A 24,273-nucleotide genomic window follows, 5' to 3' on the forward strand; every position below is an offset into this window, starting at 1 on the left:
ATATCTTTTTGTTTTGCTTAAACAATTTGGTAGTCAGGCTATCGAATTAAAACTTTTGTCCGCGCGAATCCATCATGTTTCATCCGATCAACGATTAATTAATTGAGACATTCAATTAGAAAATTTCGACCGTTACAAAAAAAATTGTCTTCCAAGTCTGATTATAACAGTTATAAATTTGTTAAGTTAATAAAAAAATCAGAATCACTTCAACTTTCAATAATGTTAATTTTGTTAATTTCCCATAGGTATTTCGATTAAAATTGTTATATTATTGTGAAAATATGACCGGAACATTATCTTCTCTGCCAAGCGATAGTTGATAAGAAGTTCCACCGTTTGAGCACTATCTATTATTACCCGTATTACATGCTTAGCAGTGAATGTGAACGGATCTGTAACGTTGCATGTAGTTGTTGTCTAATCAAACTTAAGCTCAGCCAGTCGAGAGATGATTTTAGTCTTCTGGTGACCATTGGTGCGTTTGGACGGTTTGTAAAACTCTTTTTTTTTTCTCGCTTGTTTTCAGGATAGATTAGAGAGATAGATCTTCTTTCTTCGCGACCCACTTTTAGTTCATTGAATGAAGAACATTTTCTAGTTCCATTAACCATTATCTTGTAGCGCAAAAGGTGTGGTCATTGATTTTGTTTCAAAGTGTTTAGTCAGTGCTGGCATGAATTAGAAGTATAGATAGAGGATGCAGTTGCGACATGATTAGAGAAGAAGTTTACTAACAAATGCCTTCGTACAGACTCAATACATACGCACTACTTTAGATCAACATTGAAACTAGATTAAACATGTGGTCTCTCTTGTCGGTTAGTGCAATAAAAGTAGGTGGATGTGAGTTGATCAGCAGTTGAAATGCATGGCAGTTGCTAATGCTAATGGGGGGGCTTGTTATGATGGTTTAAACTGGAGGTGTGGTTACTAAGACAAGGTTATTCTCGTGACAAGGTTGCATGCTACTAGTCGCTGATAGCATTAAGTAATGAGTTATTGATAAAATAGAACCGGTCTTGTTGTTACCACTTGGGAGGAGATATTCCGCTTATCAGTAGAAATTGTTGCCACGCTGTGCGTAGTAAAAACTAAAAATAACTGATTTACTTTTTTCTTTCAGGTTGTCGAACAAATTATTGCGGATACACAGTTTCAGTTATAATCTACGTTGCAGTCATATGGAAGTATAGTACAAGTGTTCGAATTTAGTGAGATTTTTTGATCGCGAGAACATATCAGCATGAGTTGTGCTAGTGTTTTGACCAGTAAGGATCTACCGGATATTGAGGTATGCAAATAAAACTAACTCAATAAGTGAAAAACGTTTGAAAGCAGCAGCGTGGCGGAATTGATTTAATTATTCTATCAGTTTATACTTTCAAATAATATATGCACTATAATGAAAGGAAAGTTTGTTATAATATGAAAATGTGGCTAGATGCTTTCGATTAATAAACAATCTCTAGCTATGTTTTTGTCAAATCGAATCAATATTGTTACAGTCATAATAGCAAATAGCGCTCTAATAAACAAATTGCGTTGCAAGTCTACGTATTAAGACTGTGAGTAATCGACCTTCGTCGATAACGTTTATATAGAAACACGTCAGACGCTTAGACGGACAGGTTTTACGACATTATTATTATTATTATAGCAAAAAAAGCGTTTCCGACCGTCACTAATCATTAGATAGTCAAAAATCATACCTAATGTAGAGGCAATAATATAATGTTATTATTAGAATCATATTTTTACTGTGACTATAACCTTTTAATATTTAACAGAGTGTCGTCAAAAAGAATTGTTTCAGTTTTTCAAAGAAAAGTTAGTTCATGGAATATAATGATTATGGGCAACGTATCGCTGAGAACGTATTTTTTGTGCTCAAATAGCATGTATTTTATTTCCTAATTTAGTTAGGATTAACTAAAATGTAATTTATACCTATTTTCTGGAATAAAGATTCTGTATGTGATAGATAAAGCAACAAATGCAGTGAAATCACCTACAACGTGATTATCTTGAAACGAGATAAGCTAATCCGATAATATATAATTCCAGAGCACATAGTATTACGACTATTACGGCTTTCGGGGCTGCATTCAATAATCCCGCCACTTTAAGCTTATATCATCATGTTATCTTCAACTAACTTGTTGTTGAGAACCTACAATTTGCTTATTTGATATGCGATTATTTGAGAATTGTACCACTACTTTTGGGGGTATTTGGGTTTGGTATGCAGTTCACACTTTCGCGGAATTTGGTAACTTTTTACCAAATTTTATAATTGAATTGATTACTGATCGTTCGATAATAAAATTTTTGTTGAGCTATCAAACATTATCAATCATCAAACGAATAGTTCGTTAATTTTTGTATTCTTATTGTTTTTTGGTTCAAATTTTGAATTCAAATAAAATTTTCAACTTACGATTAGGTTTTTCGGATTTGGATATTTTTCACAAAAACGAGTGAAGAAAATTACTACCAGTCGTGGCAACGATTTTTTTTGTCTAATATATTTACGAAATGGAGAAACATTAAACAGTTGCAGCCGGTAAAAATTTAAATAAAGGTGCGACTTCATGTCCCGGTTGATCAGAATTATGAGTGCCTTCCATAGCTCTGCACAATCCGCTGAAAGAAACTGAACTAACATAACTTATTCATTTTGTAAGCAGTTATCTCAAGTTAATGAGAATTTTTCTTTGCGACGAACATTAAATGATTAAACACACTTTACTATATAGTTCTGGAACCGGAAGTCGGATCCGGATAAAATTAAATAGCAATATTTCATGAGACTATAGAAACTTTCATTTGAGCTTAAGTTTGTGGCAATCGATCAAATCATCTGTGAGAAAATTGATTGAGTCTCGTTTTAGAGTTTTTGACCACTCTTTCCGGTACTTCTGGACCGAGAACTGGGAACCGGTATAGCCGAAGTCGGTTCGTTTAGTAAGTAGCTAATATACCCTACAAATTGAATCAGTTTTGAGCCAAATCTAAAAAAAACTTTACCCTTTTTTGCATCGTCACTCTAAATGACAATTTCAAACCCCATGATGCATGATGAAATTCAATAGCAACCTATGGGACTATGATTTTTTTTATTCTATGAGTGACATTATTTGACACATACTCACACACATACATACACACACAGGCATTGCTCAGTTCGATGAACTGTGTCGTGCCAATTTTAACAAGTAATTGCATAAACTTTTCATATGAGATAGGCAATAAGTGTACTTTTATAGAAAAGCATCGTTATCATGATTTTATGATAATACTAACAAGTAGGTACAAATTGAATAAAAGTTTTACAAATTTACATATTTTTCACCTGAATAATATAGATTTCAATGTGGGCAAACCTGCACGCTATACGAAATTGAACAAAGCACGCTTCGAACGGATTAAAGTCGCACGTACCGACGCATACCAGTTTTGCATCGTCATTTAGAATGACGATTTAAATGTTTTGATACTCATCGTCCTATAATTTCGGAACCGGAAGTTGGATCTGAATGAAATTGCATAGTATATTTAATGACAATGAGAGCTTCAATTTGAATCATGATTCGTGAAAATCGGTTTAACCGTTGCGAAGTGAGCTCCGTTTTTGGAGTTTCGCTTCACTATTATCGGTGCTTTCGGAAACGGAAACCGAGGACTATTAGTCCTCGGTTGTAGTGTTATATGTTTACTAACTGACAAGATCTGCCAACTAGATGAATTTAGCACTAAGCTTTATAAAAATTTGCACCTCGTTTCGCCACCGCTTGTTAAAAATTTTTCACTAATCGCACTGTAATACCGGAACCGGAAGTCTGATCTGGATCAGCTTTTCGGGGACTTTTCAAAGATTTTCAAAACTCTTTATTTCCTACTTAGTTTGTAAAAACCTTGTAAGAAATTTCCGAGAAAATTGAGTGCGCATGATTTCATTAATATGCACACATTTCCTTGTAATTCCGGGACCGCAGTCGGGTCCAAATAAAATTCAAAAACATTATAGGAGGTTATAAGACCTTCCATTTTAATCTATGTTTGTAAAAAACGGTTAAGCCATCTCTGAGAAACGTGTGTGACTATTTTGCCTTTCTCTATAGAAAGGTATTAGAATTGCTGGAAAACCCAAAAAGTTTAAGCACCTCGAAAAAAGTTCTCATGCAAAATTTGAGCTAAATCGGATATGGGTCCCAGCGTTGCCCCAGTTTGAAAATTTTCGATCTTGAAAAAGCACCATATGGGGGGGATACATTAAATTTTCGAAATCGAAATATTGTTGGATGCCATAAATCTTAAAATTGCATAAAACGTCGAGATTTAGAGCTATCTCAAAAAATTTTTTTTTAAAAAATCGACTTTCTGGGACTTAGGCTCGTTTGAAAGCTTCTGTCGGGCCATTAATCAAGTCCGAAGATCAAATGGCTGTGACTTATGGTTCCGGAGATATAATGGTATAAGTGACGTAACCGACAAAATGTGTTGTTTTTTTTACCGCGCATGTTTCTCGGAAATGGCTTAACCGATTTTACCAAGTCTAGGCCCATTTGAAAGCTATTGTTAGGCCATTGATCAAGTTCGAAGATCAAATGGCTGTAACTCCTAGTTCCAGAGACATGATGGTACAAGTGACGTAACCGACAAAACACGTTGATTTTTACCACTCTTATATATATATATATATATATATATATATATATATATATATATATATATATATATATATATATATATATATATATATATATATATATATATATAAGCTAAATCGGACATGCGTAAGGGTGCTGCCCAGCGATCGTGAAAAAGCACCATAGGGGGGCGATGCCAAAAATCTTAAAATTGCATGAAACGTCTAAATTTAGTGTTATCTCAAACAATTTTTTTTTGAGAAAATCGACTTTCTAGGACTCGAGAAAGTCGATTTAAAAAAAAATGTTTTCGATATGACACTAAATCTCGACGTTTCATGCAATTCTAAGACTTCTGGTGTCCAAATTAAATGAGAAGGATTTTTTTCCTTGTTTTTTATCACCCTGTAATTTCGGAACCGGAAGTCGGGTCGGGATCAAATGTTTCATTTGAATCTGGATTTGTGAAAATCGGTTCAGCTATATCTGAGAAAATTGAGTTATTTTAAAGAATACCTCAGTATTATATATGATAGTATGATTTATATGTGAAAGTCATCATTACACTACTAGGTGGAATAAAATAGATTTGTTGTTTCACCTCTTTACGTGAAAGTATAAAATTTTTAACACAAATTATCCTATAATTCCGGAACCGGAAGTCAAATCTAGATGAAATTCAGAAGTTTTGTATAGGATCATAAAATCATTCATTTGAATCTAAGTTTGTAAAATACCGAATAAATAAATCAGTCATAAAAGTCATAAAATTCTAAGAAATTATATCATTGTATACATATTGGTTTCCTGATTGTAATAAAAAAAGCAAAAAAAAAAGCCTAATCCCTATATAATTATTAAACTCCATCTCTAATTTTTATATGATTAGAATTCGAAACAATGACGATATTTTTGTTACTATAATACGATTATCACTTTTTCAGAGCTTGCTGGCACTCAATCCTAGAGTTAAGTCTCATGGTTCCTTGGTCCCGACTACCGTAACCAAACAAACGAAGAAACACTGGAAACGCAACACCGATCGATCGTGTAGTAGTTGCACTCCGCTTACCAATGACTTCTCGGACATCAAACACACAACCCTCTCGGAACGGGCTGCTTTGCGTGAGGCTTCACGCTGTCTGAAGTGTGCCGATGCTCCCTGCCAAAAGTCATGTCCTACTCAGCTCGACATAAAGAGCTTTATTACCAGTATCGCCAACAAGAACTACTATGGTGCTGCCAAGGCAATTTTTTCGGATAATCCTTTGGGACTAACTTGTGGGATGGTTTGTCCGACTAGTGATCTTTGTGTTGGTGGCTGCAATCTTCAGGCGGCAGAAGAAGGCGCTATCAATATCGGAGGACTCCAGCAATTTGCAACCGATGTGTTTAAGCGTATGGGTCTACAACAGATTGTGCCCCCGAATGTTGCTCCATTGAAGAATCCACACAAAAAAGTCGCTCTTCTAGGAGGCGGTCCCGCATCGTTGTCCTGCGCAACTTTCCTCGGGCGTCTTGGTTACAAAGACATCACTATCTACGAAAAGCGCTCCTATCTGGGCGGTTTGAGCTCATCGGAGATTCCACAATACCGTCTACCGGTCGACGTAGTTAATTTCGAAATCCAACTAGTGAAAGACCTTGGCGTTAAGTTTGAAACCGGACGGGCCCTTTCAACCAAAGACCTAACAGTCCAGGGACTTTTAGACGCTGGAAATGATGCAGTCTTTCTTGGAATCGGATTACCCGAGCCTAAAATCGACAAAATATTCTCCGGACTGTCGAAAAAGCATGGCTTTTATTCTTCCAAGGACTTCTTACCATTGGTAGCTGATGGTAGTAAACCGGGTTTATGTCCATGCAAATCGGCCGCTGCCACATTACCTTCACTCAGCGGAAACGTCATTGTTTTGGGAGCTGGCGATACTGCATTCGATTGTGCCACTTCAGCTCTTCGTTGTGGTGCTAGGAAGGTGTTTGTAGTCTTTCGGAAGGGTAACAATAATATTCGCGCAGTTCCGGAAGAAGTTGAACTCGCTCGCGAGGAACGTTGTGAATTTATTCCGTTTATGTCACCAAAAGAGGTGATCATCAAAGACGGAAAGGTTAGTAAGTTTTGTTTGGTTAGCAGTAGTCAATCAGCTTACAAGCTTACCGATTTATTTCTATAGATTACAGCTATCGTATTTGTTCGGACTGAACAGGATGAAACTGGTAATTGGGTGGAGGATTCTGATCAAACAACCCGTTTGAAAGCAAACTACATAATTTCCGCTTTCGGGTCTGGTTTAAGTGACAAAGATGGTTTGTATTTTGAATTTTATGAAACAATTAAAGATAATTCTCACATTTTATTACTCTAGTAATCGACGCCTTAAGTCCAGTTCCACTCAATCGTTGGAACTTGCCGGAAGTGAATTCCACCACTCAACAGACTCAAATACCATCCGTATTCTGCGGTGGTGACTTGGCTGGAGCAGCAGAAACTACGGTTGAATCTGTAAATGATGGTAAAACGGCAGCCTGGTATATGCATTGCTATCTACAAGGATTATCCTTTGACATGCCTGCTCAATTACCGCTTTTCTATACCGAAATTGACAATGTAGACCTATCTGTCGAGGTATGTGGTGTTCGGTTTGAAAATCCCTTCGGGCTAGCATCGGCACCTCCAACAACTAGTACGGCAATGATTCGTCGAGCTTTTGAACAAGGCTGGGGATTTGCCGTTACCAAAACATTTGCTCTTGATAAAGACACAGTTACCAACGTAAGTCCTCGAATAGTTCGAGGAATAACCGCTGGGCACAATTTCGGTCCACAGCAAGGTGCCTTCCTGAACATCGAGCTAATATCAGAAAAATGTGCCGATTATTGGCTTACCGGTGTAACAGAATTGAAGCGGGATTTCCCTACGAAAGTCGTGATCGCCAGTATCATGTGCACTTACAACGAGGAAGATTGGACAAATCTGGCAAAACGAGCCGAGGCAGCTGGAGCTGACATGCTTGAATTAAATTTGTCGTGTCCTCACGGCATGGGAGAATCTGGAATGGGCCTAGCCTGCGGTCAAGATCCGAAATTGGTATACAACATTTCCCTTTGGGTGCGAGCCGCTGTCAGAATTCCATTTTTCGTGAAGCTAACTCCAAACATCACCGACATTGTATCGATCGCTCAGGCTGCTCAGCGAGGCAAGGCAGATGGGGTATCCGCAATTAATACCGTTCAAGGGTTGATGTCTATAAATGCCGATGCTTTGCCCTGGCCAGCGGTCGGTATTGACAAGCGTACAACCTACGGAGGGGTATCGGGAAATGCTACTCGACCGCAAGCATTACGAGCAGTTTCATTGATAGGGAATAAACTGCCTGGATTTCCAATTTGCGGTATCGGCGGAATTGATTCAGCGGACGTTGCATTGCAATTTATTCAGTGTGGAGCACCAATTCTTCAGATATGTTCCTCAGTTCAAAATCAGGATTTTACTGTTATAGAAGATTACATTACTGGTCTTAAGGCTCTCCTGTTCCTTAAGGCAAATTCGCCACCAGAGAGTCTTTCCTGGAATGGTCAGTCACCACCAACACAAAAACTGCAAAAGGGCAAACCAGTGGCACCACTACTTGATGATAATGGAAAGCCTTTGCTACATTTTGGAGAGTATCGGAAAAGAAGAGATGAAAATTTAGCGAAAATGCGTATCGAAAATGGGCCTTTATGGGACCCATATGTCACAGAACAGAATAAGGAACAAAATGGTACAAATAATAGTATAATAAATCCAGCTCCAAAAATCAAAGACGTTCTTGGAGTCGCATTAGACAAAATCGGGTCGTACAAAAGCCTAGATAATAAAAAGCAAGTAGTAGCCCTTATCGATGATGTACGAAAGACAATACTGCATTTATGTCCACTTTTACTATACATTCATATTTTTAGGATCTATGCATTAACTGCGGCAAATGCTACATGACTTGTGCAGACTCCGGATATCAGGCGATTCAATTTGATGCAGTGACGCACCTGCCACACGTTACGGATGATTGTACCGGTTGTAATCTGTGTCTATCAGTTTGTCCCATCATCGATTGTATTAGGTTTGTTTTGGCATTTTAACATCAATATTATTTTCTAACGATGAATTTTTTTTAACTTAATAGTATGGTACCGAAGACAATCCCACATGTAATTAAACGAGGCCATCTAAAACCGATCGTGCAAGTTCATGCGCTTTCTCCATCTCAATAAAAATCAATGCATGCTTGTGAAACGACTACAAAACATTTTCAAATTCTATATGTTTTACATTTTATTCCAGTGTATTGAATCTGTTTCACCGTGTAGAGTACTATTCTTTTCTTGCAGGTTTAATGTTAATTTTATTCCTTGTTGTAATTTTAAAAGTAACAACTTCAATTTAGACTTTCTAAACCGTGTTTGGAATTACCATGAGAAATTTCATATTTATATTGTATTGAACGTGATACGATCCGATCAGTGCATCCATGTAACGTAATACGATCCATACACGGATACAAATCCATTGCCGGTACCATAATTAAGAAATTATTAATCATGGTACCGGCAATAGATTTTTAGCCGTGTATAGTGAATCCGTGCATTGCGAGAAGAGCAAAATGCTACACACCAAATTTCTCGATGTTCTGTAATTATTTTTAAAATATTTTTCAATAGATGAACTGTAAAATCGATCCAATTTAGTCATCTGTCAATAAACTACCAGATTTCGATTATTCCTATAGAAATATTACGGAACATTCACTTTAATGTTCTGACATGATCTGTTAACTTAGAAATGTTGTAACCATTGGTTACAATTGGTTTATTTTGGGCTTTGCCACAAAACGTTATCAACGATGTTAGCTCAGATCCTATCTCTTCTCTTTTGCAATCCCTGACTCCAATTATGGTCATTACGTCTATCAGAGTAAGCGATAGCCTTCCAAGTCCATGACCCGCTCTGAGACGGATGGATCACTCACGATTAAGGACATTGTCTATGTACTTGCTAGGTGTCACGCTGCTACGATGTGAACATGTCGCGCAACATACCATCCATAGCTGTTGCAGGGGGGGCTACCAAACTTGATTAGTCAAACGTCAATTGGGTTGGTATCAATGAAGCTTCTGGGTTTTGTCGGTGTCAGCCTTGATAAACTTTGCTTGAGCTGGAAGAGTTCTTTCTATTTCCGACTACCAAATATATCAGAAGTGCGCGCGATTATACTGAGACGACAGTTCCGTTCGCCATTTTGAAGCACCTTAACCACCTTGGCAACCGAAATAGTTGCGGAGCATCTTCGCCATCCCGTATTCAACAGTGATCGATCGGTACAACAGAGCAGTATCAGAAAAGAGCTTGATACGAGCCCGTACAGAACATATTGCTCAGGAGTATCCAGAGACAGAAACCTCAATGAAAAGCGCAAGTAATAGACATAAGATATAATGACGTCACTTCACATAAGTTATGCTAGTTGATAGGCCTAGAATGAAAAGTAAATATTTGTTAAAATGAAATGTTGTAGAAGATAGACACTGTCAGCACATTTATCCTTTCTTTCGTTTATTGATACGGTTTACGGACTCGAAAGGAGTCGCCAGCCCTCGTCTTCGGTAGTAGATTTGGAAGGATTTTTCTATGTTTGTTTTTCAGAGTAGAAAAACTAAAATATGTTGACCTTTGGTATGTTCCACCTTGGTTTTCAGCAGGGGTGGATGGTTCGTTTCCAATAGTTCCCGAACACAGTGAGTTCCGTGGTGAGTATCGGCCAAGCTCTGGACGGGTGTCTATGAGAGCTTAAAATTGTCACGCATTCTCAAAGAAAGAAAACCTTTCCAGCAGTCTCATTTTCAATGTTTTACTGTCTCATTCGTAAATGACCGACACCAGAATAAACGAAGAAAGACGAATCATTTTCGTTACTCATCGAAAAAATGAGAGAGCATAATTGCCAACGTCACTCTTTCCTCTGTGACAAGACGAAACCAAACTAACGTCTTCAGGTAGCAACAGCAGAATTTCAATTCTCATTATGTCATCGATGTATTGAAAATCTGAGACGCTTGGCTATAAAAAGTGACTAAAATATGGCAAATCGAAGTAATTACATACCAGAACTTATTTGGAAACCAAAACTACTACAAATTCGAGCACCAACAGTTAAAACTTATTGTGAAACCTTTTTCTGTCGTTTTCAATTCTCACAGCTTTGGTTGAATATTGACACTGCATACTATGGGATTTTCACTGAAAACTGCAAATGACTGGAAGGGCAAATGAAAGAAAAACACAATTTTGAAACTACTGTCCCGCTTATGTCATTGACTGGACATGGATTTCGTTCTCATAGTTTGCAAGCGAGGCTGAGAGTGACAGTAATTTCTTGTTATTTTCGTCTATTTTCCAGTTAATGAAAATGACTTTTATTAGCTCTGATAGTAAGCCTACAACATACCATTCCACTCACTGAGTAAACGAGGGGGTAACAATGTCATTAGTGTTTCAGTAAAAGATTTGGTAATTTTCAGTGAATCTATTAATTATAATGAAGAACTCCTTCGGGGAGAATCATATCTATCAATTCGATTTATTTTCGGAAGTGAAAGAGTAAAAACTTAGGAAAAAGTCAGTAAAAATTTTACCGACATTCGAAAAATTTGACATAACATACAGCGAAAACCAATGCAAAAGTATTTAAAATTTAACCGCAAGAATTACAATTACAATTATCGCAATGGTTAGTTTTTTTGGCATTTTTCTGTTGAGAGGATGTAGAATCGCAGAAAAAACGGATCGCTTCCTCCGAGACTCCTAATGTTATTTACCATTAGACTCAGCTCGACGAGATAGCAGAGAGTCTGAGTGTGCACATTTTCTTCTCCGCTAGATTTTTAAGGAATTTTAATATACTTAGGCGTACTGAGAAGCTACTATGAGCTCAATGATCAAGTTTGGAAGGGTTAAGGAAAATAATTCCGGTTCGGAAGTGTAGAATCCGTGCAATTAGGCCTTTCGGAATTTCATACGACTCACTACACAAATTTATATATAACTCCAGGACCCTTTATTCGACCGCTCGGTAACACGTTTCACATTCAACTAACCCTATTCCCTACCGTACTCTTTTCACATTCCGCTCTCAGACTCTACAGGAAGATGTAATCTTATAGGTGATGCGTTGAATTTTTTCGCAGTTGCCTGAACCGGTGTTAAAAACGCGAGAACTACTTTTTGATTATTTGGTAAGTTAACAATTCTCATAGCGATTCTATTTAGTTCCGAAGATATAATCATATAAGAGCGTAGTTGAACAAGTCACAATTCCGCATTAATACGATCCATAAATGCGATCATTGAAACCGCATTCAATTTTACTATATGGGGTTCAATTCGTCGGTTAAATTATCAAGTTCAAATGTATTATTGATGATACTTTTGGTTGCATGAATGTTACCGTATAAGCGTTGAAATACGCTTTTTAGAATGACTCGAATCATACTAAATAAACCCGAATGAATTTACCAAAACTTGTATCGAATTCGATGAAAAAACTGTTTTAATTACACTATTTGAATGGCTAGAGAAGAACATTTTCAAACCACTAATTGGATAAGTATAAATTATTCTTTGTTTGTTCTCCCTCTACACTCCTCCCGCACACGCTTGCTCTTTTCAAATTTATAAAGATTGAAGGAATAGTCACATACTACAGTCCCTGGCCATATTGTTAGATCCATGCTGAAAACGTATTATTTCTTTGAAATGATGAAAAAATTACCCTTCTGGGCTGACCAGGTGATTCTCCGATCACGAATCATCTAGATAATGTTTGAAATTTTGTGAAATGCGAAGTTTTTGCATCGTTGGAAGGAACAACAATATTTCAAAGAAATATTAATGTTTTCGCTTGGATCTAATAAAATGACAAGGCATAGCCGGCAACATATATGCATGAGTGTGTTATCTACATATTCCAGAGTAGCATAGTTTGTGGAGCATATTCCTGGAAAGGAGAAGGGTGAAGGTTCCAAGTCCTTCCGCTGGGTGATACTTTTCGCAAATTTATCATTTTTCTCTGTTTCGTGCGTTTTCAACTTTTCTCTCAGTCTGTTGCTCATTAGTAGTGATGTGCACCTTTGTGTGTACCTATTATATGCAGAGAAATTGAGGATTTTTAAAATAAAAAAATTAAATTTTTTATTTCGATTTATAATCATTTCCAGTTAGAATATTATTATTTTCAACCAATTTCTCTCTTCAACATCAACAATAATCTCTATTTGATTTGAATTGAAATTTTGGTCTAATCAAACGAAAAATATATTTGTTCCGGGCTGAGTTTATTATTGAAATAAACTAACTATTTATTACATACCAACCAAAGATGAATTGATGTTATCGGCCATATACATGTTGATTCATTTATTCTATATCTTTATGTCAAGCATAAAATGATGCAATTTATCTATGATCAGACCCTGCCAGCATGGAGCGAAATCAATTTTCAGTTCAGCAACGCCATCGCACGGTATCACATTCAACATATCATGTCAATTGTATGGGTGCGCAGTACTGCTATTTTGGCGCGCACGGATTCAACATTTCTCTCCCCTACTTCTATGTACGAGATTCAATGCGGACTCTCCTGAGGGTGCCATGCTCGCAAAAAAGGTTGTTGCCAATGATTTGTACTGGAAATGTGAGAGCTGGATATCTTGTTAATGTGATGTCTTTGCTATGATCTAATTTGATTAATGATACAAGTAAGTTTACTGTTTAAATGATCCATAATAATCTCATTTCTTATAAACCAGAGCAATTTTTTCCTATGCAAATTAAGTTTGTATACGTTTTATAAGTGATTTTTTTTGTTTCGTTCATTTCAGAGGGTTTTCAACAAATCGTGTATTCGTGTACAATGTATTGATAATTACTAATATTTTTGAAAATTGCTTAAGATTACATAGTACATTTTCTTTACAAAAATATTCGATGCAGGATATCTATCTCCACCGGAATGATGGAGCACCGAATCGTTGGATTCCATAGCTTGGAATACCAGGGCTTGATTGTGATATGTAAATAAAGCATGATTTTTAACAATTTGAAAGCGGATAAAAGTAGGATCAAAAATAACCTTACAAATAAGTTTGAAAGAAATCATTTTATTCTTAAAACAAACAAAAATGTATGATTTTAACAAACAAAAGCAAAGTAAATTTAAAACGCTACAATTATCAACTTTATTTTAAAACGAGCAGTATAATCAACTCGGCTCCAACTAACGAATGCCAGTTGTAGTAGTTTCGAGCTGCTGAGCATGCTCTTAATGATTTAGTACACGACGACGAGCATCACATCTGTCAAATAAACCCCCCTCTATTTTTTTATGGTCAAACTGACACTACACCCTTGGTTTTCTTATTCAGTCATATGACACTGGAGAAAGAAAATCTTTCAGTCAGAGGATCGCCCATCGCATTTGTTGTTCTAGGAGGTAATCCAGCTGTTGTTTCCGATTGTTTTACAGCGCCAGTGAACGTTATTCAGCACAAAAATGCCTGGATTCATGTTCAACATTGACGGTGGTTACCTGGAAGGTCTGTGTCGTGGATTCAAGTGTGGAATTCTTAAGCAGGCGGATTACTTGAATTTGGTCCAGTGCGAAACTCTTGAAGGTAAGTGTGATGGCCATTGTCTCGAAAGATCAATACTTTAGGTGCTGTCCAGATGAATGGTTTGAATAAAAAATCAAGTAAAAGCTTATTTCATTAGAAGCGAAACTCTGTTTTCGTAGCTTTAATGATTGATCATATGACCCCATCATATCACGAAAAGAATTTCGCATCGAGGGGTGGAACGATGTGTATTAGGGTTTCAAAAATCTCTTTTTGAAATTGGAATTTCGTACTAAAACTCATAGAAAAATTTTTAATTAAATTTTTTTGCGTATAATTTCTTTAGCATTTCTTTCTGTTATGAGAAAACCGTCATTCTAGTGTGTTAACAGAACAATTTAAAAAATATATAATCACATTTTTAATACTTGGGCTCATGTGTGAACTACGGAATAAAATCTAAAAACGTTTTTCGACTAGCTCGTGTTCGAGACTTTTTTGTTATTTGTTATGGTAGCAGTCATTGTTCGAACCACACAAAACTCACGGCACGAAATGGTAAGATGTAATTGATTATCTTCATTGCAACGTTCGTGTTTCATCGTAACCTCAATATAAAATTATTCTCGTTAGATGTAATGTACTATCGAGCTTAACAAATGTTCCAACGTTTAATAAAGCCACTCCTTTTTTACAGATTTGAAACTTCATCTTCAGGGTACCGATTATGGCCAATTTTTGGCCAACGAGCCATCCCCGTTAGCGGTTTCAGTGATCGACGACAAACTGCGTGAAAAACTGGTGATCGAATTTCAGCACATGCGCAACCATGCTGTTGAACCGTTGTCCACCTTTCTGGATTTCATTACTTACAGTTACATGATTGATAACATTATTCTGTTGATTACCGGTACTCTGCATCAACGTCCGATTTCGGAACTCATTCCGAAGTGCCATCCGCTGGGTAGTTTTGAGCAAATGGAAGCTATCCACGTAGCCGCAACACCGGCCGAGTTATATAACGCCGTGCTTGTCGATACGCCATTGGCCCCCTTCTTTGTCGATTGCATTTCTGAACAAGATTTGGATGAGATGAACATTGAAATCATTCGTAACACTTTATACAAAGCATATTTAGAGGCTTTTTATGATTTCTGCAAGAATATCGGTGGAACTACTGCCGATGTTATGTGTGAGATTTTGGCGGTAAGTATCATGTAATTGTGCACCATGAATTTTGTAATCATGTAGAAATCATTGTTTAGTTCGAAGCTGATCGTCGAGCTATCATCATCACCATCAACTCGTTCGGCACAGAACTTTCGAAAGACGATCGTGCCAAACTGTATCCACGCTGCGGTCGCATGAATCCAGATGGTTTGGCTGCATTAGCCCGTGCCGACGATTATGAGCAGGTGAAGGCCGTGGCCGAATATTATGCTGAATATGCAGCGCTGTTCGATGGATCCGGTAACAATCCAGGAGATAAAACTTTGGAGGACAAATTCTACGAGCATGAAGTTAAACTAAACGTATACGCTTTCATGCAGCAGTTCCATTTTGGTGTTTTCTATTCATATCTAAAGCTTAAGGAGCAGGAATGTCGTAATATTGTCTGGATCGCCGAGTGTGTAGCACAGAAGCATCGTGCCAAGATCGATAACTATATTCCAATCTTCTAAATGCTTATAGTAGCTACATTATTATAGATGAAAAACATAAGTTGACATTCCTCCAACTGTTTGGTTGTTCAGCGAACGGCATTGCCGGGAGTATTACAGTATGTCCTCTGACTCGCATGATCTATGATGAAAATACATTAATGAATGTGTCAACAAACATATTCCCACTTGTTTGTTTTTTCTTTGCTATACCATATTATGCAAATACTGTTTCTGTCACAAATGTAATATATGTTGTTTTAGTAAAGGTACGAAATCGTTTGTACCTAGCTGTTAAAATAGTTTATTATTTTCCGCTTTTAAATGCTTGTGATCAACATAAGTTATATGTAAATGGCAATGAATGAAGAAATAAAGTGTAGATACCTGACTGACTGATGTTTTTAATACATTAATGACATGGACATGGAATTTGGTTTGTATGTTGAAACCGAAATGCAAGGGAAAACAAGTTAGTTCAATTCTGTTAACAAACAGTATCTAATCGAGGAAGCTAGCGCTAGATTGTGAAACATGGCATCAGGTTTCGACAATAAATGATCGTAACTTTTACATTCATATTTGAAACTAATATTCATTTGTCACGATAGGAAAATACTCGTCGTTCAAGTGAAATAGGAAAATGAAAGAACCAAGATGACTCCCTTGTGGAATTTCGGCCTTTGGAAATACAGTCGTTAAACTTGACGAAATAAGAGATCAGCTTTAATCCATTGAAGAACGTCGGAACAGAAGCCGAGCCTGTCCAATTTAACTATCGCGATGTCGTTTACAATCCTGCCAATAGCAGTTACAAGATCAGTATTTATAACATCTGTCTCTGGATGAATATAATGGAACAATTCAAGCGTAAATTACGTGGGTTTTGAGTCATGGATTGCTTCGGCATAAAATATTCGTCGTACTAAACATTTATCTTCGTCAAAGGAATTAGGTGATTGATTCAATATAGGTACGTTGCTCGCAGCTTTCGAAATTTCTTGTGATAATAAGTTTTTGCTATAGAATACACTGGGGAACAATTTGTAAATATATAGAAGATTAGAAACTGCATTATCGAGAGTAATTGATAATCAATAGAAAGTGGATAGTGTTGGTGAAGTCGTAGTTAACATTAGAATTATGATTGGAAATTTAAAAAGGTGCCACTCTTTTAGATCACATCGGTTGCGCTGATTTACCAAGCCGGTTGTCGAATATTCGAGTCCCGACCTGGAAGAATTCTTAATACCAATGGAATCATAGCAAGAGCCATACAATGATTTTGTACGCTATGAATCGGCTACAAAGTCTGTTGGAACAGAAAGACCAAATTGTACAAAAGGAATGTAATGCCAAGTCTTTGCTTTGATCAAACCATTATCGAGAACAGGTCACTTCCACCCCACTCCAAATATAGTAATGTTTTGTTATCACCTCGTCTTCTGTCGACAAACTAACAAAGCAAACTTTATCCACGAATCATGAGCGTTCAAAAGTATCGAAGGAAGTATTTTTTTTATCAAATATTTTTGCATGTAAAGTTATTGCTATTGGTGATTCATCATGTTTTCTGCAAAGGGTTGAGATATAACGGCTATGAAGATTTAGTTTCCAAAAATCTTCTGTTCGAGAGTAATATCAGTGTTGTATCAGCGTCCTGTTTTGGTTCAGTGCAGAACTATCAAAATAAGTTTAGATTAAATTTAGTGTGTAACACTATAACAATAACAAAAAGTAAAATGAATACAGAACACAGAGAGCAGGTTTCTTTCTGTGCTTGAACTTTGAACCTACCAGACGTTTATTTTTGAAAGTAAAATTTCCGAATACTCCTTAAAGTTAACTCATTTATATGAGACACATTAACTGGCGACGAGGAAAATTGTGAACGCGTGTGACTTCGGTGTGCAAATGGGCAGAACAACTATCCAACAACAGTGGTGGTATTCATCGCAGATAGAGGATTTTTTTCAACGTCGGTGGCAGAAATCTGTACGGACTAAGAGTCAAGGAAGTAGCTAGATTGCAGGATTTTATTATCTACATCCGGACTATTTTCGGATTGGTTAAGATTTAGCGTTAAAACCGTAAGTACACCGTGTAGAAAAAACCGTAGAAAGTGAATCGGAAGCGTTTGAAAGTGATAAATATTCTACCAGTGGAAACCATTTTGTTTGGTAGCGTCGGTTTTATTTTAGGGTGCTGCACATATTTCGGTTCAAGTGCCATATATGAATATTTTTTTTTTATTAATATAGAAAATAAATGTCTGGCTTATTGGCTAGGGTGGTGTTTCTATTATTATATTTAATTTAAATTTTAATATTTTGTGGTTTTAAATTTTTTTTTATGTGACATAATTAAGAGTGTTATTTTTTATATTCCCTTTAGATACAAGAATTTCCTTGGAGGTGTCACGAGTGATAAATTACATAAATTCAATAAATAGCTAAATTGGCACTGGCTACGACCGTTGGAGTTTAAAGTTTTAGACGGAGATATTTAAGGAATCTTGTTTTCGTTTAAGGTGCCAGTATAGAATTTTAGGTGACGCTTAAGGTAAGCCATTTTGGTTTTATTTTCTCTTGTTACTGGTTTTAATTGTTTCTATTGTGACTGACCTTTTTACACGATGGCGCAGATGAGTGTATCCGCCATGATTGAGCCTTACCGTAAAGGATCATCCTTTTCGGATTGGTCTGAAAGATTGGGCTACTTTTTTGTTATGAACAATGTTCCTGATGAAGCTAAGAAAGCGCATTTTATAACCCTTAGTGGTCCTTCCGTATTTTCTGAGCTTAAATTACTATTTCCGAATACGGATTTAGCTCAAATATCTCTTGACACAATGATTAGCAAGCTGAAATCGCGTTTTGATAAAACAGAGTCGGATATTATACAGCGTTTTAAATTCAATAACAGGATACAAAATCCAGATAAATCCGTTGAAGATTTTGTGCTTTCGATCAAGCTTCAAGCGGAATTTTGTAATTTCGGGAATTTTAAAGAATCAGCAATACGGGAACGCATTGTTGCCGGATTGAGGGATAAAGTACTTCAGCAACGGTTGCTAAATGAAGAAAATTTAACGCTGGATTCAGCAGAAAAACTAATCGCGACCTGGGAGATGGCAGGGGCCAACGCGCGAACATTGGGTATTGCCTCTAATGAGGAACAAATCGCTTCTATGAGACAGAATGAACCAAATAAAGGCGGTTACGCTTATAAAAAGTTAGCAAGGATATATAACAGAGCTCAAGCTGAATTAAACCAGTCTCAAAGATTTGAGAATAGAGGCTCGGTGAAGGATCGATTGGGTTTTAAACCGTATAAACAGTCTAATGCAATGGCGAAGGAAGAGAGGACAATGCATAAAACAACATTCAAGCCAGCTGGTTGGAGAAACAATCAGGATACGTACCGTCCGGAAAGCAGGATTTGCGATTACTGTGGAATTCGAGGACATCTAAAGCGGAAGTGCTTTAAGCTAAAAAATTCAAGGAAGGAGGCAGTGAAGTTCGTGGACTCTGCAGAACCTGGGCCAAGTACATTGAGCGAGCTGTTCAGCCGTTTCAGACCACATGATTCGGAAAGTGAGGATGAAAAAAATTCAGGTGATTTTGAATGTATGCTTGTTTCCTCTATAAATCATATAAATAATCCTTGTTTAATTGACATTGAAATAGAGGGCAAATCTCTCAGAATGGAGATTGATTGTGGCTCTTCAGTGTCTGTTATGGGGAAATCTCAATATTTAGCTCACTTTAGTAAACCTTTGGTGAAAACTCTGAAACAATTGATTGTGGTGAATGGGGCGAGACTTAATGTCGTTGGCGAAGCAAATGTTTCGGTCAAATGTAAAGGAAAATCAGCAAATTTAAAGCTGTTAGTACTGAATTCTGATAACAAGTTTATTCCTTTATTGGGACGCCCATGGTTAGACGAGTTTTTCTCTGACTGGAGGAATTATTTTGCGTGTGATCTATCAGTTAATAATATTTTGTTGGACGATAATCGTTGCGACATGGTTTTAAAAGATATTAAACGAAAGTTTTACAATGTATTTGAAAAAGATTTTTCCACTCCTATTGACGGTTTCGAAGCAGACTTGGTTTTGAATGACGATAAGCCAATTTTCAAAAAGGCATACGACGTTCCCTACAGGTTAAGGGAGAAAGTTTTAGATTATTTGACGAAACTAGAAAGTGAAAAAGTAATTACTCCTATTAAAACGAGCAAATGGGCTTCTCCGGTAGTAGTGGTTATTAAAAAAAACAATGAGATACGGCTTGTTATTGATTGCAAGGTATCGATTAACAAATGCATTATTCCAAATACTTACCCTCTACCGGTGGCACAGGATTTGTTTGCCGGGTTGGCAGGTTGCAAAGTATTTTGTGCTTTGGATTTGGAAGGGGCTTATACCCAGTTATCTCTGTCTGAACGTTCACGAAAATTTATGGTAATCAATACGATTAAAGGACTGTATGTTTACAATAGATTACCGCAGGGAGCTTCTTCCAGCGCATCTATTTTTCAACAAGTAATGGATCAAGTATTAAAGGGAATTGACAACGTATTCTGCTATTTGGACGATGTCTTGGTTGCAGGTGCTGATTTGGCAGACTGTATAAAAAAAATTTACTTTATTTACGACTGGCTAAAGCAAACATTAAAGTTAATTTGAATAAATGTAAATTTTTTGTGACGCAATTGGGATATCTGGGACACATTATAAGTGAAAAGGGGTTATTGCCTTGCCCAGAAAAAGTTTTAACAATAAAGAATGCTAAAATACCGAAAAATGTAACAGAACTCAAATCATTTTTGGGGTTAATAAACTATTATAACAAATTTATTCCACATTTATCCTCAAAATTGCACTATCTGTACAATCTTTTGAGAGATAATGTTAAATTTGAGTGGAATGAGAATTGTAGCAAAGCTTTCGAAGGCAGTAAGAAATCTTTATTGGATACTAAATTTCTAGAGCTTTATGATCCAAAAAAGCCCTTGGTGATCGTGTCCGATGCTTCAGGCTACGGTCTAGGGGGAGTAATCGCTCACATAGTTGATGGTATAGAAAAACCTATATGTTTTACATCGTTTTCGTTAAATAACGCACAAAAATCTTATCCTATTCTTCATCTAGAAGCCTTAGCTCTAGTGTGTACCATTAAAAAATTTCATAAATATTTGTACGGAAAAAAGTTTATGGTATATACAGATCATAAACCTCTGGTTGGAATTTTTGGAAAGGAAGGGAAAAATACAATATTTGTTACAAGACTACAGCGATATATATTGGAGCTGTCCATTTATGAATTTGAAATTTGCTATAGACCTTCTAAGAAGATGGGTAACGCGGATTTTTGTTCGCGTTTTCCTCTAGAACAACAAGTTCCAAGAAATTTGGACGCTAAGTTGATTAAAAGTATTAATTTCAGTAAAAATTTTCCGATTGATAGTGCTAAAATTGCTTTTGAGACAAAGAATGATAAATTTCTGCAAAATATTATTGAATTCATGAGGGATGGTTGGCCAAAACGTATTGACAAACGCTTTGTTGATGTTTTTTCAAATCAACACGAATTAGAAATTGTTGACGAGTGTTTGTTATATAGAGACAGGGTAATAATACCGCAGAATGTACAAGGCGTAATATTGAAACTTTTACATGCCAACCATGCAGGTATGGTAAAGATGAAGCAGTTGGCTAGACGATCGGTTTATTGGTTCGGAATTAATTCTGATATAGAAAACTTTGTAACTCGTTGTAGCACTTGTAATAGTATGATGGTTGTCCCTAAGGTTAAAACTACATATAAATGGATGCCAACTACGAGACCGTTCGGTAGAGTACACATCGATTTTTTCCATTTTTCACATCACACATTTTTGTTGATTGTGGACAGTTTTTCCAAATGGATAGAAGTTGAATGGATGAGTAAGGGTACTGATTGTAATAGAGTATTAAAGAAATTAGTAGCATTTTTTGCTCGGTTCGGATTGCCCGATGTCTTGGTATCCGACGGAGGTCCACCATTTAATTCATTTTCCTTCTCAAATTTCTTAGAGAGGCAAGGAATCAAGGTATTCAAAAGTCCACCATACAACCCAGCTAGTAATGGCCAGGCAGAGAGATTAGTTAGAACAACCAAAGAGGTGTTAAAAAAGTTCTTATTGGAACAGGACTTGAATGAGTTAGATTTGGAGGACCAGATAAACTTATTTTTAATTAATTATAGAAATTATTGTTCAAAATCAGATGGTCATTTTCCTTCTGAAAGAATTTTTTCATACACTCCAAAGACACTGCTTGATTTATTGAATCCCAAGAAACAATATAAAAAACAAATAATATTTCCAGATAGTAAAGACACAGGTGAAACTAATGATGATAAAAACAAACAGGCTGATGACGTTTGTTTTCCGAAGGTGTTGATTGACCCTTTGGATGGTCTGATTGAGGGGGAAGAAGTATGGTATGAAAACCATAACCCTCACAATCACGCCAAATGGATAAAAGCCATGTGTACTAAAAAGTACTCTCAAAATATTTTCCAGATACATGTTGGAAGCGTGGAAATCATGGCTCATCGAGGCCAACTTCGAGTCGCTAACCCAAGGAACGCCAGTGTTCGGCCAAACGTGGTCATTTCTACGTTTGCTCAGGATTTGAAAACAAGGAAGAGTAGAGAAGAAAGTGATGAGGAGTTTCGTGGATTCACGATTGATGAGCAGCGGCGAGGAAGAAAGCGGAAGCACTATGAAGCAGGGAATAATTCTCAGATGCCGTCTATCAGGCGTTCGAAACGTATAAAGAAGAATTTGATTTTTGAAGACTTTGTATATTCAAAGTGATCGATTGGTTCCAAGGGGAACAAATTTCATATGGTTATTTTTGTTAAACATAATAGTAAGGCTAGAAAATAGCAAGAATTATATAAAAAAATATAAATTGATTATTGTCAATTCGATTGGTTATGTAAAAAGTTAAGAAGGAAGAGCTGTTGTATCAGCGTCCTGTTTTGGTTCAGTGCAGAACTATCAAAATAAGTTTAGATTAAATTTAGTGTGTAACACTATAACAATAACAAAAAGTAAAATGAATACAGAACACAGAGAGCAGGTTTCTTTCTGTGCTTGAACTTTGAACCTACCAGACGTTTATTTTTGAAAGTAAAATTTCCGAATACTCCTTAAAGTTAACTCATTTATATGAGACACATTAATCAGATATATTCATTGTGCGAACTTTTTTCTTGAATATCTTCGAGGCTAATATTCACTAGTGAACTTTTCACAACTGATTTCAATTTTCACTTATTTATATTTTCATATGATAAGAAGATTACATAACAATTTATATTCCTAAAACACAAAAAAACCTCAACACGCATAATCCTGTGTCGAATCCATGGCGTATTTTCGAGTATCGAATCCTGATAAACATCAATAGTAGTCGATAAGATCGTGGGAATATTATTCTTTGGCTATCAACTGATAGATCCTGGAAAGTTAAATAAAAAGAGGAAACAAGGGGTTGCTTGAATTGCTCTACGAGTCGAAGACGAAGCGTAAAGAATAGTGAAATCGGTTAGGTGTCCAAAATTCAAAACGGCTTCCAGTTCCGAAGCCTATTCGTTTTCTTCGGGACGTTAGAAAAGACATTGTGCTTCGGCGCAATATAAAATCGTGTTTCGCAAATAGCGTTAACTTTACGTCTGCTTAGTGGTTCAAATTGAACTGTCTAAAATGTCTCTTAAACCTTAAATGAATCATGATTTTAGCAAGTAAAAAAAAATTAAATGTATTTTGAACTATTTACACTTCACACACTACACACTTAGATTTTTTCCCGAATCTCGGCAAAACTTTGCCGAGATTTGAACAGCCGAGTGCTCGGTAATTATCTCGGCAAACAATAAAACAACTGAAATTTTCGGTGTTTTTCATTTGACAGATAATTTGCTTTTACCGAGATTTTCGGTTTCGAAAAAACTATAAATTACCGAGATCTTCGTCGCTTTTGGAAACAAATTACCGACATTACCGGTGTTCAAGCATATGAGCTAATGCCGAGATTTTAAGCAATTAATAAAAATAAAAATTTAAATATAAAATAAACCTTACAGTTTAAACTCGTTATCATTGATCTATTTATTTAAACATTATGTTGTTAGATTCCGGCTACAACGAAAGTAATGGCTCAATAAAACATTGAATATTTAAAGAAATATATTATACCGGAGTCCAATCAATTTCATGCAGTAGATTAGCGTTGCGAGGATCTTTATCCCGTAAGA

The 24,273-nt window shown here is 36.4% G+C and overlaps 3 protein-coding genes across 5 annotated transcripts; all 3 read left to right on the top strand.

Annotated features, from left to right (window-relative positions):
- Window positions 1–388: 388 nt before the first annotated feature.
- Window positions 389–9,394, top strand: LOC131425540 (dihydropyrimidine dehydrogenase [NADP(+)]). 3 transcript variants are annotated; one of them, XM_058587498.1, is made up of 7 exons: window positions 389–491; window positions 1,127–1,294; window positions 5,597–6,760; window positions 6,827–6,959; window positions 7,019–8,541; window positions 8,598–8,755; window positions 8,819–9,394. In XM_058587498.1, exons 2-7 carry the CDS (start codon window positions 1,247–1,249, stop codon window positions 8,904–8,906), a joined length of 3,114 nt encoding a protein of 1,037 aa, XP_058443481.1. In that variant the 5' UTR covers window positions 389–491; window positions 1,127–1,246; the 3' UTR covers window positions 8,907–9,394. The 3 variants fall into 3 exon arrangements, with proteins under 3 accessions (XP_058443481.1, XP_058443482.1, XP_058443483.1); XM_058587499.1 differs by having other exon boundaries at window positions 403–478; XM_058587500.1 differs by lacking the exon at window positions 389–491 and adding an exon at window positions 982–1,069.
- A 4,710-nt stretch (window positions 9,395–14,104) lies between these two features.
- On the top strand, window positions 14,105–16,352 carry LOC131425541 (V-type proton ATPase subunit d 1). Its single transcript, XM_058587501.1, has 3 exons — window positions 14,105–14,360; window positions 14,998–15,506; window positions 15,566–16,352. Exons 1-3 carry the CDS (start codon window positions 14,240–14,242, stop codon window positions 15,980–15,982), a joined length of 1,047 nt encoding a protein of 348 aa, XP_058443484.1. The 5' UTR covers window positions 14,105–14,239; the 3' UTR covers window positions 15,983–16,352.
- Window positions 16,353–18,725: 2,373 nt separating this feature from the next.
- LOC131425174 (uncharacterized) lies at window positions 18,726–22,939 on the top strand. Its single transcript, XM_058586829.1, has 2 exons — window positions 18,726–19,578; window positions 22,532–22,939. Exons 1-2 carry the CDS (start codon window positions 18,813–18,815, stop codon window positions 22,585–22,587), a joined length of 822 nt encoding a protein of 273 aa, XP_058442812.1. The 5' UTR covers window positions 18,726–18,812; the 3' UTR covers window positions 22,588–22,939.
- Window positions 22,940–24,273: the final 1,334 nt, after the last annotated feature.

Source organism: Malaya genurostris, chromosome 1 (assembly GCF_030247185.1).
Source record: "Malaya genurostris strain Urasoe2022 chromosome 1, Malgen_1.1, whole genome shotgun sequence".
NCBI classification, from domain to species: Eukaryota; Metazoa; Arthropoda; class Insecta; order Diptera; family Culicidae; genus Malaya; species Malaya genurostris.

Bases quoted from the DNA above. Each gene is read 5' to 3' on its own strand.
- LOC131425541 (XM_058587501.1), top strand. From the start codon at position 14,240: ATGCCTGGATTCATGTTCAACATTGACGGTGGTTACCTGGAAGGTCTG. The intron at 14,361-14,997 runs GTAAGTGTGATG...CCTTTTTTACAG, and splicing joins CCAGTGCGAAACTCTTGAAG to ATTTGAAACTTCATCTTCAG. The intron at 15,507-15,565 runs GTAAGTATCATG...ATCATTGTTTAG, and splicing joins TTATGTGTGAGATTTTGGCG to TTCGAAGCTGATCGTCGAGC.
- LOC131425540 (XM_058587498.1), top strand. From the start codon at position 1,247: ATGAGTTGTGCTAGTGTTTTGACCAGTAAGGATCTACCGGATATTGAG. The intron at 6,761-6,826 runs GTTAGTAAGTTT...TTATTTCTATAG, and splicing joins TGATCATCAAAGACGGAAAG to ATTACAGCTATCGTATTTGT. The intron at 8,542-8,597 runs GTACGAAAGACA...TCATATTTTTAG, and splicing joins TAGTAGCCCTTATCGATGAT to GATCTATGCATTAACTGCGG.
- LOC131425174 (XM_058586829.1), top strand. From the start codon at position 18,813: ATGATTAGCAAGCTGAAATCGCGTTTTGATAAAACAGAGTCGGATATT. The intron at 19,579-22,531 runs GTGATTTTGAAT...AATATTTTCCAG, and splicing joins TGAGGATGAAAAAAATTCAG to ATACATGTTGGAAGCGTGGA.